This window comes from Manis pentadactyla, chromosome 9 (assembly GCF_030020395.1).
Source record: "Manis pentadactyla isolate mManPen7 chromosome 9, mManPen7.hap1, whole genome shotgun sequence".
NCBI lineage: Eukaryota > Metazoa > Chordata > Mammalia > Pholidota > Manidae > Manis > Manis pentadactyla.
Window position 1 is genome coordinate 54,583,946 of NC_080027.1, and position 15,197 is coordinate 54,599,142.

Here is a 15,197-nt window from a genome sequence, read left to right on the forward strand (position 1 = left end):
AGACTTAATTTATAATGGTTTTTAAAGTATATAGAATTAATTCTTATTAAACAAACTTGGAAGCCCAACCTGAGGTTGAATCCTGACTTCTCTTCCTTACCAGCAATGTGACCTCTTGTAAGTTACTTAACCTCTCTGCCTCAGTTTCCTCATTGATAAAATAGGAATATTGATACTAACTACCTTGTAAGATGCTGTGAAGATGAAATCTCAATTAATATAGGTAAAGTTCTTAGAACAGCTGATACATAATTGCTTGGTAAATGTTATTATAATTCCAGGTCTGTCACTAAAAACAGTGTAATATTTTAGACCGTTTCACTTAATCTTATAGGTTTCATTACTCACTTGGCAAAGGAGAATAATGTCCTCTGACAGCTACTACACAGAGTTGTCATGAAGGCTAAATATACAAATCTATATGAAAGTCCTAATCAACCTTTCTCAAAACTATAAAGTTTCCTTCTCAGTCTGGATATGCTATTAAACATTCTTCAGATATGGATATAAATTCTAACCTTGCCCAACTTTTAACCTTTTTATAATCATATTATTTTTATAACCCTATAGCCATGTAAGTGTCATTGGGTTAGAAAAACTAAACTCCTGTTAAAAGAAAAAGCCAAATCCTTGAAATAATAGAATCCTGTGCATAAACCCAACTGGTTTTTGTTTTTGTTTTAACATTAATAGTTCTCTCCCTATAGATCTTTAATCATGGGACATCTGATCACTGGGACAGTTTCTGGCTGTGCCCTTGGGGCTGTGATGACTCTCGCCTGCAGAAGTTGTACATTGTGGAGAGTATTCATCCCTGACCAGTTCAGACACCTGGAACTAAAATGTTAATAGTCGCATTTGGGGAATGCTCAGCACATTCTAAACACTATATAGCATTGCTTCCCATCCTCATAGCAACCCGGTAGATTATTCAAATTTTACACATCCTTTGGGCATAAGGCTTGCCCCAAACCATACATGAAGTAGGTGGCAAAAGCAGGTTTTGAAACCACATCTGTCTGGTCTCAAGTTGTGCTCTCCAGAACCCTAGAGACCACAGTGGGAGGGCAGCACAGGGCAGGCAGTCGGGACTCTGGGCCGAAAATCCTCACTCCAACCACAGTAGCTCTACTTCTGTCTGTTTTGCGTTTCAGGTTTTTGGATTCAGATTCATTAAAGGCTTCTGACATTGGGAAAGGTAGTGGGAGGAGAGGCAGTGTTGGAAAAAATTTTGAAAATTCAACACTATACATTTAAGTATAGCAACCAAATGTTTTTGTTATACTATCTTCCCCTAGGAGAAAGAGAATCTATATTGACATTATAGGATTTTGCATGTTGTTAGTAAATTTTCTGATACTTATTTTAAAAGATGCATATTTTTTGGAAACAACCCAAGTGTCCACCAATAAAAAGATGAATGGATAAAGAGGATGTGGTACATATGCACAATGGAATATTATTCAGCCATAAAAAGAAAGGAAATCCTGCCATTTGCAACAACATTGATGGATCTAAAGGGTATTATGCTTAGTGAAATTAAGTTAGGCAGAGAAAGACAAATACCATATGATTTCATTTGATGCAAAAATCAAATGATATATATTTGTGGAATATAAAAACAAAGCAAAATAAGGAATAAAACAGTAGTAGACTCATAGACACTGGGAAGTGACTAGTGGTTACCAAGGGGGGTGGCTGGGATGGGGGGAGGGGAGGGCAGGAGGATGAAGGAGCACAGTAATTCACCATCACAATATTAAGTGGGTCATGGGGATAGCACGGAGAATATAGTCATTGATTCTGCAACATCTTTCTACATTGATAGATAGCAACCACACTAGAGGGGGTAGGGATTTAATAATATGGGTAACTGTTGAATCACTGTGTTGTACATTTGAAACCAATATAAGATTGTATATCAACAATATTTCAATTTAAAATAATGCATATCTTTCTTGTTAACTGAATACCCACCATACTGGTTGACTGGTGGAGTGTGAGAATAAAGTCTGTTCAGGATTTTGTAAATATTAGAGAAATTCTTAGAGTTGAAAGTATAGACTAATTAGGTCTCTTGATGCTTTTTTGGTAGAAATTACTTTGATATCAACTATGCTTAAAAAACTAAAGATAATTTTAACAGCAAAGCTCAGTGGTTGTTCTTTCAACAGTTAAAAATGTACTTTTTTTCTTAAAATGATCAGGGAGATGAAGAAGCAAATCTTGGTTTGCCGATCAGTCCATTCATGGATCGTTCTTCTCCTCAACTAGCAAAACTCCAAGAGTCTTTTATTACCCACATCGTGGGTCCCCTGTGTAACTCCTACGACGCTGCGGGTCTGCTCCCGGGTCAGTGGATAGAAGCAGAAGAGGAGGAGGATACTGAAAGTTGTTATGATGAAGAAGATGGTGAAGAATTAGATACAGATGATGAAGAAGTAGAAGACAACCTAAATCCTAGTAAGAACACAGGGATACTTATAATTTATTAATGTTATTAACTACAAATACCATTTAATTTGGATTTAGATCTTTGTTTTTAACTTACATATTCTTGAGTAACTGCTACCTAAATGTTCAGCTTAAATAGTCTCTTGAGGACTCTGTGCTGTGTAAGCGTTCTTCATTAAAGTAGCACCTCTTGAAGTGTTGTCCTAGCAAGTTTCAGGGGCTGTATCTGTGCATGAAGAATAGGGCCATCACCATTGCTGAACAAGTGTGGGGAGGGTGGGTCCTAGTGGCTAGTCCTCCTTTACCTCGCCCCTCCTCACACCACGCTTCCCAGCCTGCTAATCTGCCCTTCATATGAAACTGGAAAATGGATCAAAACAGTTGGGAGAAGAGGAAAACATTCCCTGACTCTCTGAGGAGAACCAAGCTTAATGGCATTATGGCATATTTGAATAACCAAAGAATGTAGGGACATTGTTTACTACATAAGGCAGTGAGTGTAAGTGGATAATTAAAAAGAAACATTTATTGCCTTTTTAACTGTAAATGAAATTGGCTTTTGCTCTTTAAAGTAGAATTTAGATCATATCTAGCTAATTACCTGTTTTCCAAGCATGCCGTCAATCAGAACAGATAACTTCAAAGAACTACCCTCTCCGAGTATTGTATTCAGGATTAGCACAGTGAGGAGTAATCTTATGCCATTACCCATCTGAGCATCGTCTTGGGAAAATTGATGCCTTCTAAATATTATTTATACTCACCAAAGTTTTGATAATTATGCTTAAATCAATACATTAAAATATCCTTAAAAGGTTGGTTCTTAACTTTGCATTATTATTTTATCATTTAAAATTTCAGTACTACCCTCCCCCCTCTTCCCTGACTTCCCTAATCACCTCCTCTGCTTTCTTTTATCCATAATACTTAATCCCATCTAACATACTTGTGTTTTGCTTCTTTATTGCTCACCTGGGTCTTTCCACTAGAATGTGAGCTCTGTAGTGCAGGGGTTATTTTTATCTTCTTGTTTATCACTATAACCCCACTGCTTAGGTATGCACCTGGAATAGGCACTCAGGTATTTAGTTAGTGAATGTCTGAATCACTGCTATGATTAGAATATATTTGTTTTAAATTTCGCAGTGCCACAAAGAAGTAAAGGCAGACGGCAGATATTTTGCCCGCTAATGCACCATCTCACTGAAAACCACAAGATATGGAAGGAAATCGTAGAGGAAGAAGAGAGATGTAAAGCTAATGGGAATAAACTGCAGGTGGAAAATTCTTCCTTACCTCAAGCAGATGAGATTCAGGTCATTGAGGAGGCAGATGAAGAGGAGGAGAGACAGTTTGAGTAAAGAAAAGGCATCCTGAAGAAGCCCCAGAGGGCTGTGCCCAGAGTCAGAGATCATTGCCTGGTGTTCACTGTGATGACTTTCAACTGACCACCCCTAGTAGATGCCTTAATACTGTGAGAGGATCCTTGCTGTGCTGGCAGTTTCCCACTCCTATGCACTTTTACCAGATGAACTAGAAAGTCAACCTCAGAGCTTGGCTTCATTTGACTCATATTGCAGAGCCCTACATAATGCCTTCATTTGCCTGGGAGTAGCTTTTATCTTTCGTGAGGGATAGCTATAAGTAAAAACTCAAGTGATCTACTTCTTTTCCAATGTGGCCAGAACTTTTTGCTTTCATGAAAATAAGATTCATATTATATTTCCAAATGTGTATTTTATGCCTTGGAATGTTTGGGGAAAAAAAGTCTGTGCCTATCTAGAAAGGAATCCAGTGTTGCCTTTCTGAGGGATCTCTGTTCAGTGCAAGACACTGTTCCGTGCTGTTCTCCCTGCTTTACCCATGTGGGAACGAGTGACCTTTAGACTTCACAAAATACAGGTGCATCAATTTCTCATGCTTTTTACTGTTGTGCTTTACCTACTATGTGTGTTTTATTTCTGCTCAGAGTATTCAGGTTTGCTGTGGACATCAGAAGTCTGAATTCCAGTCTTAACTAACTTATATTCCATGGTCAGATTTTAAAGATATTTAAGTTTGACAATGAAGGAATTTTATTCTTTAGTCAAAACTGTTTTACTCTTGCTCAGGATTAATCGTTTTAAACATTTAGTAATATTAACAGTAACGATTTGTCAGAAAAAATATTGTCCTAACAATGTTAACCTTTTATGAAATGAGCCTTATTTTCTCTTCTTAATTAGTCTTGAGACTAATTAAAGCCCAGGAAAAGATGTGTGTCTTTTGCCTTAATGCAAAAATCAAATGAAACTAATTCTATAAAAGATAACAGTGGAAATAGTTTAAGATCTCAAGGACACATATGTTGAATAAATAATAGAAATAAGTGCTTATCTGTAGAGCCATATCTTAGGTGCTATGTGGTTACTTACTATAAAATTGGTGTTCATCTTTCTGTTAATTTCCTTCTGCATCTAGACTACATGACTAAAATTACCTGTGACTACTCAATATTTCTTGAGCCCAACTGCCAATCTAATTTCTGAGTTAAAGTAAATGGTGGGAATACTTATTTAACTTTTATATAACAAATCTAAATATTTTAGTAAAACGTTTCCTGCAAAAGGACCTTAAAGTACTTTCAAAGAAAATGGACCATATTTATAATTTTCATAAACTTCTTAGGGTAAAGATGTGTATCTGAGTTGTGAAAAATTTTTGAAGATAAAAAGAGCAGACAATATGATAGATAGCAAGGTGGTAAACTAATAGTTACCATTATTTTTGGAGACTGAATTAATTTTGGATCCATGCAGCTTTTGTAGACAGTGAAACCAGTAATTTTCTGATGTAATTCCTTTAAAGTATGTCAGTAGGCAATTTCTTACCTATCTACCTAGAATATTTAGCTTACCTGAAAGATTTCAAAAAAGATCAGAGGAAGTGTTGGAATTTTTGATCCTGTATAGTATATTATTTAATGAATCACTAAGTGTTATTTATTAGACAACACTGCTGAGTTCCTTCCTACCAGTTTTGCTACCATTGCCACATCATTTGTAACCTGGTTCCATATGACTAAGTAATAAAATCTTAACTAATTTATTGAGTTTGCACTTAAAATGTATATATCCTGTGCTTCTACTCCTGTAAAGTACACTTTGCATCCCACATATTTCTGCTATTGGCAAGTACATTTATGTATAAATTCACATATATGCATGTATACATACTGAGAATCAAATTTCCTTACTTTCTATTTTATTAAAATTTTATATTGGGGTTGTTTAATATATATTTTAATTTTCTCAAAAGGATCATATTTTTAGTCTAATGCTGAGAATTCATTTTTAAACAGCTTAACCCTAAAAACTGACATATAATAGCCCAAAGAAAGACTAGAAAGTGTCCTTCCTGAAACTTAAATTAATAAATTGAACTGAACAGAAAGAAATGAATGTGAGAGTATGTGTTAAGTATATATAGTGCTATTAGATGGAATCTTGAGAATTTACCATAAACCATGTGGCACATCCTAGTTTGGTTACTACTGAATCCGACTGTTTTATTATAATAATTTTCTTAATGAATTTGCTATTATGTCACTGGTCTTAGAAATCTTGGTAGTGCTATAATATGTCTGTGTGCTTACTGATACATTTTTCTCCATAAAAGTCTACTTTTCAAAGTTATTTCATGATTTGAAAGTTATTTCCTCTCATTTACTGGTGATACTGGCTTTTTCTACATTTATTTTTCTTCCTCCCTCTCTCTCCCTTCCTCTCTTCCTTTCTCCTTCCTTCCCTCCTTACAAGAACCCTGAAAATTCAGGCATTGTTTAAGTACTCAGAAATTTCCTCTTTCTAGATTGCAGTGTTCATTGGAACAAACTTCACAAAAGAGACGAATAGATCGAACCCTTTATATTTACTTTTTAACCTTTTTAACAGCTTCCCAAAGGCACGTGACTTTTATGCTGAGACCTGAAGAATTATGAGGCAGCTTGATGATGACTGCTTATGGATAGAGAATAACAGCATGTATAGAGTCAGGAGAAGGGGAAGCATCCACACTGGAGGAGCCAAGAGCTGTAGGTTGGCTGAACAAAGTGTAAGAAGAGAGAGTGGTTAATGAAGATCTTTGTAAAGCATAACATCCCATTTAAACTATTGCTAAAGTAAGTGTGGACCAATTGAAAAAAAAACTTTTAATTTGGAAGAGTGACATGGTTAGTTTCACATTTTATGAGGATCATTCAAGTAATATGCTATTTTCCATGGAAGAGTAAGATTAGACATAGGGGAGATCTCAATGATCTAAATTGGGATAGATTATAAGTCAACATAGAAGTGAATGGACTTAAGATTTAAGATGTAGGATTGATTGCCCTGGTAATTAATTGGGTACTGTGATAAAATACGTGATGACAGTGACTTTCAGATTTTTGCTTTGGGCAACTATCAGTCTCATTCACTGAAATGCAGTATATCAGAGAAGGGGCAGATTTGGATGGACCAGAGGGTGAGATATGTATATATCTTATTGGTTCTCTTTCTCTGAAGAACTCTGATAAACAAATCACTAAAAACAACCAACCATAAGTGAGAATAGGAGAAATAAATAGATGTAGACTAGCCAGGGACTTCGGATACTGCACTGCATTATCAAATATAACATAAAAGAACCATATAAGAAATGTTTAAGGAAATAAGATATGGAATGACAAAAAACAAGCAAGCAATAAGAAACTTAAAAATCACCCAGAAGGAAAAAATATAAGACCAATAGCAAAACTAATCAAAACCAACAATGGAAGCCACAGGATACTACATTATCTTCTAAGTGCTGAGAAAAACTGTCAACTTACAGTTAATCAGGAAAATTACCAAAAGTAAGGGTAGAATAAAAAATTTTCAGATAAACACTGTGAACTTTTCTTGTCAACAGAATTTTTAAAGCTGTGAAGCTGTAGTCCTAAAAAGCATGTTGTAGTATGTATATGAATTGTTTGATTTGGTTAAAATGCATACTCCAATCTAGTAAGTTTGTAGTGGTCTGTGGTGGGCCTCAGGAGTATGTATTTCATAAAAGTAGGTCCCTGAGAGTGTATATTTCATAAAAGCTCCTGATTAATATAATATTGATTCTACTGGTCTGTTGATCACACTTAGAGTAGCAAGATTCTAATGCATGTACTTTAGGAAGAAAAGTGATCCCAGAGGCAAGAAGGAAAGATATACAAGTAGTAATTATAAAGAATCATTTATTTGAACTAAAAGTAATTGTTATTTTGTGGGACTTTAATAAAAACAAAACAAAAATCCTGGGTAACAAGAATATGTAAATCAACAGAGTCTAACTGAGGATGTTTAAGGGTCTTGTAAAGTTTAGGAAAGAAATTAAAAGATTAACTTCAGACTTTCTTAAATTATATATAAATTTAATGTAACTTTATTGTATAATTATAAATTATACAATTGTATAATTATATTGTATAATTATAAATTATAATGTAAAATTATAAATTATATATAACTTCTAAAGCATAGGGAGTAAAAAAAAAAGTTTCACTAATTAATAAAAATGCAGTTGAGAAAAGGCAAAGAGGGAAAAACCAAGGTAGGGACAAATTTAAAAATAACAATACCCACAGGAAATGTAGTCCGTATTTTTGGACTGGCAGTAGTCTTTCATGTAAGAGTTAAAAAAAAAAAAGAACTGACTTTTATGTAGTACTTACAATATAAGGCTTTCTGAGTGACTGATGATTTGTATAAATTTATATCTTACCACAATCCTTATAAGGTAGGTATTATCTGTTTAGTAAAGGATGAAATTTACCATATGTATAAAATACATGTACTTAATAGTCTCAAAGGTCATAAATCAAGAGTTGGTAGAACTACAAAGAAAAATTGGCAGATCCACAACTGAGATGTAACATAAGTTAAACAGACAACAAGTTAATAAAAATATACATAAATTGTACAATAAATAGTCATGTTGAACAATCAAAATTTTTTTCTTTAACATCCAATGAACATTTATAAATGTTGATTATGTATTTGTAAGTAATTCTCAGTAAGTTTCAAAGAGTGTATCATACAGACCATGTTCTTTGATCACAAGACAACTAAATTAGAAATAACAAAAAATAACCAAATACTATGTATCCTTGATAGATTTAAGAAATTTTTGTTCCTAAATAACTCCCAGAGTCAAAAAAAAATCATACTGGGAATGTAAATGTAAGTAGAAATGATTGATAATTGAAATATCTATACTACCAAAATTTGAGATGTAGTGAAAATGGCACTTGAAGGGAAACTGACATTAAATGTTTATATTAGAAAAACAAAGGCTGATAAATAAGCTAGGTGTCCACCTTAAAATTAGAAAAAAAAATGTAGACATACCACATTAACCAAATGAAGGATAAAAATCATCAGATCATTTCAATAAATTCAGAAAAACATTTGACAAAAATCCAGTGTCCACTTACGATAAAAACTCAAGAAAGAGGGCATACAGGGAAAATAAACATAATAAAGGCCATATATGACAAGCTCACATCTAACATTATACTCAACTATGAAAAACTGAAAGCTTTTCTTCAAAATCAGGAATAAGACTAGAATACTCACTTCTATCACTTGTATTCAACATAAAATTGGGAATGCTAACTAATTAGCCAAGAAAAAGAAATAAAAGGCAACCAAGTCAGAAAAAAAGTAAAACCATAGTATTTGCATATGATATTACAAATAACCCTAAAAACTAACCAAAAAAAAAAAAAAAATGAATTCAGCGAAGTTGCTTGATACAAAATCAATATACACGAATCTGTTAAATTTCTACGTACTGATAATTAACTACCAAAGGAATTATAAAAACAATCCCATTTACAATTGTATCAAAGGCAATAAAATACGTAGGAATAAATTTAATGAAGGAGGTGAAAGACCTGTACACTAAAAAGTGTAAGACATTGATGAAGGAAGTTGAAGAAACATATATGCAAAAATATTTCATGCTCATGGATTGGAAGAATATTGTTAAAAAAAAATTATACCACCCCAAACCAATCTAAAATTCAATGCAATCTCTACCAAAAACTTATGATACACAAAAAATAAAGAGAAGGGAATTCAACCATAACACTAAAGAAAATCATAAGTCACAAGGAAGAGGTGAAGGATCAGAAGAAAACAAAAATAACCAGGAAACAAACAAAATGGAAAAAAAATACATACTTATCAATCATTACTTTAAATGTGAATGGATTAAATGCTCCAATCAAAAGACATTGGGTGACTGAATGGATAAAAAACCAAGACCCATCTGTTTGCTGCTTACAAGAGACTCACTTCATACCTAAATACACAAAAAGACTGAAACTAAAGAGATGGAAAAAGACATTGAATGCAAATAGAAATGGAAAAAAAAAAAAGCTGGAGTAGCAATACTTACATCAGACAAAATAGACTTTAAAACAAAAATTATAACAATAGACAAAGGACCTTAAGGGCTCAATCCAGCAAGAAGAAAACAATTGTAAATATCTACACACCCAACAGAGGGTCACCTAAATATATAAAGCAAATATTAACAGACAAAAAAGGAGAAATTGATAGCAATACAATAGTAGGGGACTTTAACACCCTACTTATATCAGTGAATAGATCATCCAAACAGAAAAATCAATAAGGAAATAGTGGTGTTGAACAACATATTATACCAGATGGACTTAACAGATAAATACAAGATATCCCATCCAAATCAGCAGGAAACACATTCTTTTCAAGTGCACATGGAACATTCTGCAGAATAGATCATATGCTAGGCCACAAATCAAGTCTCAATAAATTTAAGATTGAAATTATATCACACATTTTATCCAACCACAATGGTTTGAAATGGAAAATAAATTATAAGAAAAAAAAATGGGAAAGCACTCAAACGTGGAGGCTAAACAGCATACTACTAAACAACTACCGAGTTGTTGAAGAAATCAAAAAGCAAATAAAAATATACTTGGAAAATAATGAAAATAGAAATGAAATAGTTCCAAATCTTTGGGATGCAGGAAAAGCAGTCCTAAGAAGTTGAGAGCAATACAGGCCTATGTTTCTTAAGAAGCAAGAAACATCTCAAACATCTAACCCTACATCTAAAGGAACTAGAAAAAAAAACAAAGCCCAAACTTAGAAGAAAGAAAGAAAGATCAGAGCAGAAATAAGTGAAATCGAGACTAAAAAAAACAAACAAAAGATCAATGAAACTAAGATCTGGTTCTTTGAAAAGATAAAATTGATAAGCCTTTAGCTACACTCATTAAGAAAAAAGGACAACTCAAAATCTGAAATGAAAAAGTTCCAACCGACCCCACAGAAATACAAACGATAGTAATTATGTTCCCTAAAATATGCTATCTGCATGCACCCCATTCTGAAATAGCCAGATGATGTATTTTAAAAAGGAGCATGGGTAAATTAAAAGAAGTCCAGAGAAGAGTGATAAAAATCAAGTCATATGAAGAACTTAGGGTATTTAGCTTATTGAAGCAAAGATTTACAGGGGAACCCGTGGCAGCTTTCTTTAAATGTTTAAGTGGATATTTACCTACAAACCCAGATAGAAATTGTAAATTAAGTGATGTGGGTTTGGTGCAGTGCATATGTATATGTCATATAAAACACCACAACTCAGCTCCACTTGTTTTTTGCCATTAGAATGCCAACTCAGCATTCATAGAATATCACATTTTTAAGAGAAAAGCTGAAAATACAGATTTTTTACAAGAAATCCTTACTTTTAACTAAAAGTTAAACCTAAAGATTCTGGAACCAATTCCAGTGTGGAGAGGCAGTCTCCCTATACAACCACCACCAAGCAATTCTCTGACACCAGCTGCGTGTTCGCAATTCAACTCAATTCTGACACTATCTACCTCTCCAGGTATCAAATCCACATTAGCATCAAATTTCACAGGTTAAGGGGTCAGACCCACAAGACTGTCCTCCACTTCAGAGGCCACTCACTCACTCACTGACCAGCTACAGATTGGAGATTTCCATGCGACCCTCACTGTACTTGAGATGCCAGTCCTGAGTCCAGGTTTTTACCTTTACTTCTGACCAAATGGCCATAAATCAGAGGTTCCCATGGCCCCCTCAGCTTGGGTTTGATTAATTTGTTAGAGTGGCTCACAGAACTCAGGAAACCCATTTCTCACTAGATCATGGGTTTATTACTCAGGATATTAAAGGATATGAACCAACAACCAGATAAAGAGATACAGAGAGGAGGTCCTGAATAAATGAGCTTTTTTATTCATGGATTTTGATGGTAACAGTCATGATGGCACATTGGTAACAGTCTGGTTCACCAACATGGAAGCTCTCTGAACCCTTTCCTTTTGGCTTTTTATGGAGGCTTTATACACAGTCATGATTAATCAAATCATTGGCCACTGGTAATTGGTTCAATCTCCAGTCTCTTTCTCCTCAGAAATCGGAATGGGACTGAAAGTTCCCAACCTTTTAATGATGGCCGGTTTCCTTGATGACCAGCCCCCATCCTTAGGCGCTTTCCAAAAGCCACTTCATTAACATAAATCCAATTCTGGTAGGAAGAGGCTTGTTATGAAAAATAAGACACTCGTTTCACCTTTATGGCTCTGAAGGGTTTTTTTTTTAGGAAATGAAGACAACAGACCAGATATTTTAACAAAAGATGCTCTCATTGCTCTTACTGCTCAGGAAATTAGAAGGATTTTGGGAGCTGTGTGCCTGGACCTGTGGGAAGACCAAATATATATGAGAAATATATTTTGGTCATTTAAATGAACAAATACATATTTCTTATAAGTTACAATATCAAAAGCCTCATTAATCATTACTACATATAATATTTAAGAAATATTCAGTATTCTTCAGTACAGAGCCTCATCTGCCTTGAAAGAAAATTTATAAATGGAATACTTTTACATTAAAAAGTGAGTACAATCGGTAACATTTTCAACATCTTTGGGAAATATATAGAAGAAATATATAGTAATATTCATAACAAAATATTGTAAACCTTATTATATAGCAAACATGGCTGTCTCCCCAGAAGTCCTCATGCACCTCTTCCAATCACAATTCCCTCTTTTCCCTGCTAAAGAAAACAACTCGCCTGACTTCTGTCTTAAGTGTGTCTTTCACCTTCTGAAGTGAAGGTTATCAAGGCAGAGTGTAATATTCTAGGTTAATTATTTTCTTTCAGCATTTAAAGATATCATGTCTTTGTCTCCCCACTTGCCACTGTCTGTATTGTGATGTAGCTATTTGTCTTATTGTTGTTTTGAAGTGATTTTCTTCCCATTCACTCTATGGCATTCATAGGTCTTCTTGAATCTCTGGCTTGATGTCTTTAAGCAGTTTAGGAAAATTCTCAGTCATTAGTTCTAAAATTCTACTTCCAATTCTTTCTCTTCCCTCATTTGGGTTTCATGTACACAAATGTTAGATCTTAACATTATATCACCCATGTTTCTTACACTTTTTTTTCCAATCCTTTTATCTCTGTGTTTAATTCTAGGTGATTTCTTAACTACATTTCAGCTGTGTCTACTCTGCTACAAAATCTACAAGTGCTTAACTTTAGTTAATTTATTGTTCAGTTTTAGAATTCCCATTTGACTTCTTTTTATGGTTTTCAATTCTCTGGTGAATTTCTCATCCTAGAAGAGCCCAAGCTAGGGATTCTTGTGCAACTGATTTTTTTTTAAAGATATCTTAGGGTTTTATTTTGTCTTTTACATAACCATATTTGCACATAAATGTGTCTGTACATGCTGATAAGCTAATAGAGGAAAATGTATTGTTTTAGTCATAAAAAAGGAAACAGAATTAATCATCCTTTCTTTATGATCTGTTATGGAATTTGATTATGCAGCATGTGAAGAATGGGGTAAAGAACTTACAGATTCTTATCTTATGGACCACTTTTATTTGGCAACTTTGTGTAACTGATTTTGAGAGAATGATCTTAGATGAAACTTGTGAGGGGAGCAGGGTGGAGCTTGAGAAGAAGGCCAAAAAGTTGATGTAACTGAAACTGAAATATGTGAAGTCTAGGATTTTTATTATCTTCCAGAGAGGATTTGTTTGCCTCTGGCAGGCTGCTGGAGCATTAATATTAGTAATCTTGAATCACTGCAATCCAGTCATGGACTGAGGCAATTCAAAGCTGGCTTCAATTTCAGTGAAGCCTATTTTTTCACTCCGAGAATATAGCTTTTTAGGGTCCCTCATAGGCTGTATTCTCCAGTTTTTTTTGGCCCTCAGCTCTGTGAATCAGTCAGAAACTGCTTAACGTCTCAGCCTCTCAGTTGCCTCTTCCAGACTGGGTTGGCAACTCTAGGAGAAAATAAGTGACATTTCAAGGTCCTTCTTGAATTCACTTCTTCAGGTCTCTTTCTTTGTTTAGATCTTGGCCCCATAATTCTTCATTACCTTGTTGTTATGTATCCCCCAAATTCATATGACGAAGTCCTAAACCCAGTACCTCAAAATATGACCAAATTGGGAGACACTATGAAAGAGGTAATTAAGTTAAATGAGAAAATTGTGGGGTCCCTATTCAAATCTACCTGGTGTCCTTAGCTAATACCTTCAATACAATATGAAAACAGTGGTGGTGATAGTGGACTTGTTTTTAACTTTAAAACAAGTTAAAGTTATATGTATGTGAACTGTCCATGTCTGTGGACCAATGTTTTCTAATGCACTGTTAACCTTTCTCCTGTGTTTTTAACTTTAAAAGAATGACTCCAGTATTTCCATATCAGATTTGGAATGTATCTATATAATATATACACATATTTGCATATATACACCTATATGATAGGTGTATATATGTATATATTCATACACTCATCCCATCAATCTGTGTTTTATTGAATGTTGAATTTTGTCAAATACCTTTTCAGCATCTATGAAGATATCCACATGAATTTTCTTTGTATATGATAATAGTATTTCCTAATATTGAACCATTTTATATTCCTGAAGTAAATTATACTTAATCATAATGCATTTTGTCAGATCTTTGTTTAATAATTTATTTAGGATTTTAAAATTGATAGACATAAATGAGAATGGTTTAATGTTTGCTGTTGTTTTGAGTCCCATAAAGTACTCAAAAGTGTCATTCTGCTTTTGTGCTCTGGAACAACTCAGTTTTTTGAGGGCTACAGCTTTGGCAACTTTTTCTTTTATGAAAACTGTCTATGGAGACTATCTCTTCTAGAGTCAATTTTGGAAAATTATATTTTCATAGAGATTATACATTTCATTCAGGTACTTGGACTTCTTTGTATTGAGTTGTATAAATCAATTTCTTATGATTAGTAAAACTTTCTGTGATAATTCTTCCTTGTTATTTCATATTTTGAGTATTTATGCTATGTCCCCTTTTTCCTTGATTAATCAGGTTAGAGGTTTCTCTAGTTCCAGAGTCAGCAAACATTTTTGTGCAGAGCAGATAGTAAATATTTTAGGCTTTGCCATCCAAGGGCTCTATGTAGGTACTTACATAACAAGAGTGAACATTTTCTAAAAAACTTTTATTGATGCCATACAAAATATAATAACTAAGTATTCTTTTTTAAAGAAAGTAATATTGATCCACTAATGAGAAAAAAGAAATTGTTTCTCAGGAGGTAAAATTTTGCTTAGTCAGGGCTCATAGTTAATGTTTCCTATCAAAACATT

At 33.9% G+C, this 15,197-nt stretch overlaps 2 protein-coding genes across 3 annotated transcripts in view; one reads left to right on the forward strand and one right to left on the reverse strand.

The window, feature by feature from the left end:
* Positions 1 to 6,128, forward strand: part of PDE3B (phosphodiesterase 3B) — a 147,151-nt gene extending 141,023 nt beyond the window's left edge. Inside the window, exons 15-16 of one of the 2 annotated variants that reach the window (XR_008999243.1) lie at positions 2,275 to 2,463; positions 3,601 to 3,738. Coding sequence is in view for 1 of the 2 variants with exons in the window: in XM_036918073.2 (XP_036773968.2) it covers positions 2,208 to 2,463; positions 3,601 to 3,815 (471 nt within the window). In the remaining variant the exon portion in view is untranslated. Of the gene's footprint in view, positions 1 to 2,207; positions 2,464 to 3,600 lie in introns of both variants that reach the window. The other variant, XM_036918073.2, reaches the window with a different exon arrangement.
* A 5,113-nt stretch (positions 6,129 to 11,241) lies between these two features.
* Positions 11,242 to 15,197, reverse strand: part of LOC118928640 (vitamin D 25-hydroxylase) — a 43,604-nt gene continuing 39,648 nt past the window's right edge. Inside the window, exon 6 of the mRNA XM_057507415.1 lies at positions 11,242 to 12,233. Coding sequence (XP_057363398.1) covers positions 12,194 to 12,233 — 40 coding nt within the window. The 3' untranslated portion in view covers positions 11,242 to 12,193. The remainder of the gene's footprint in view (positions 12,234 to 15,197) is intronic.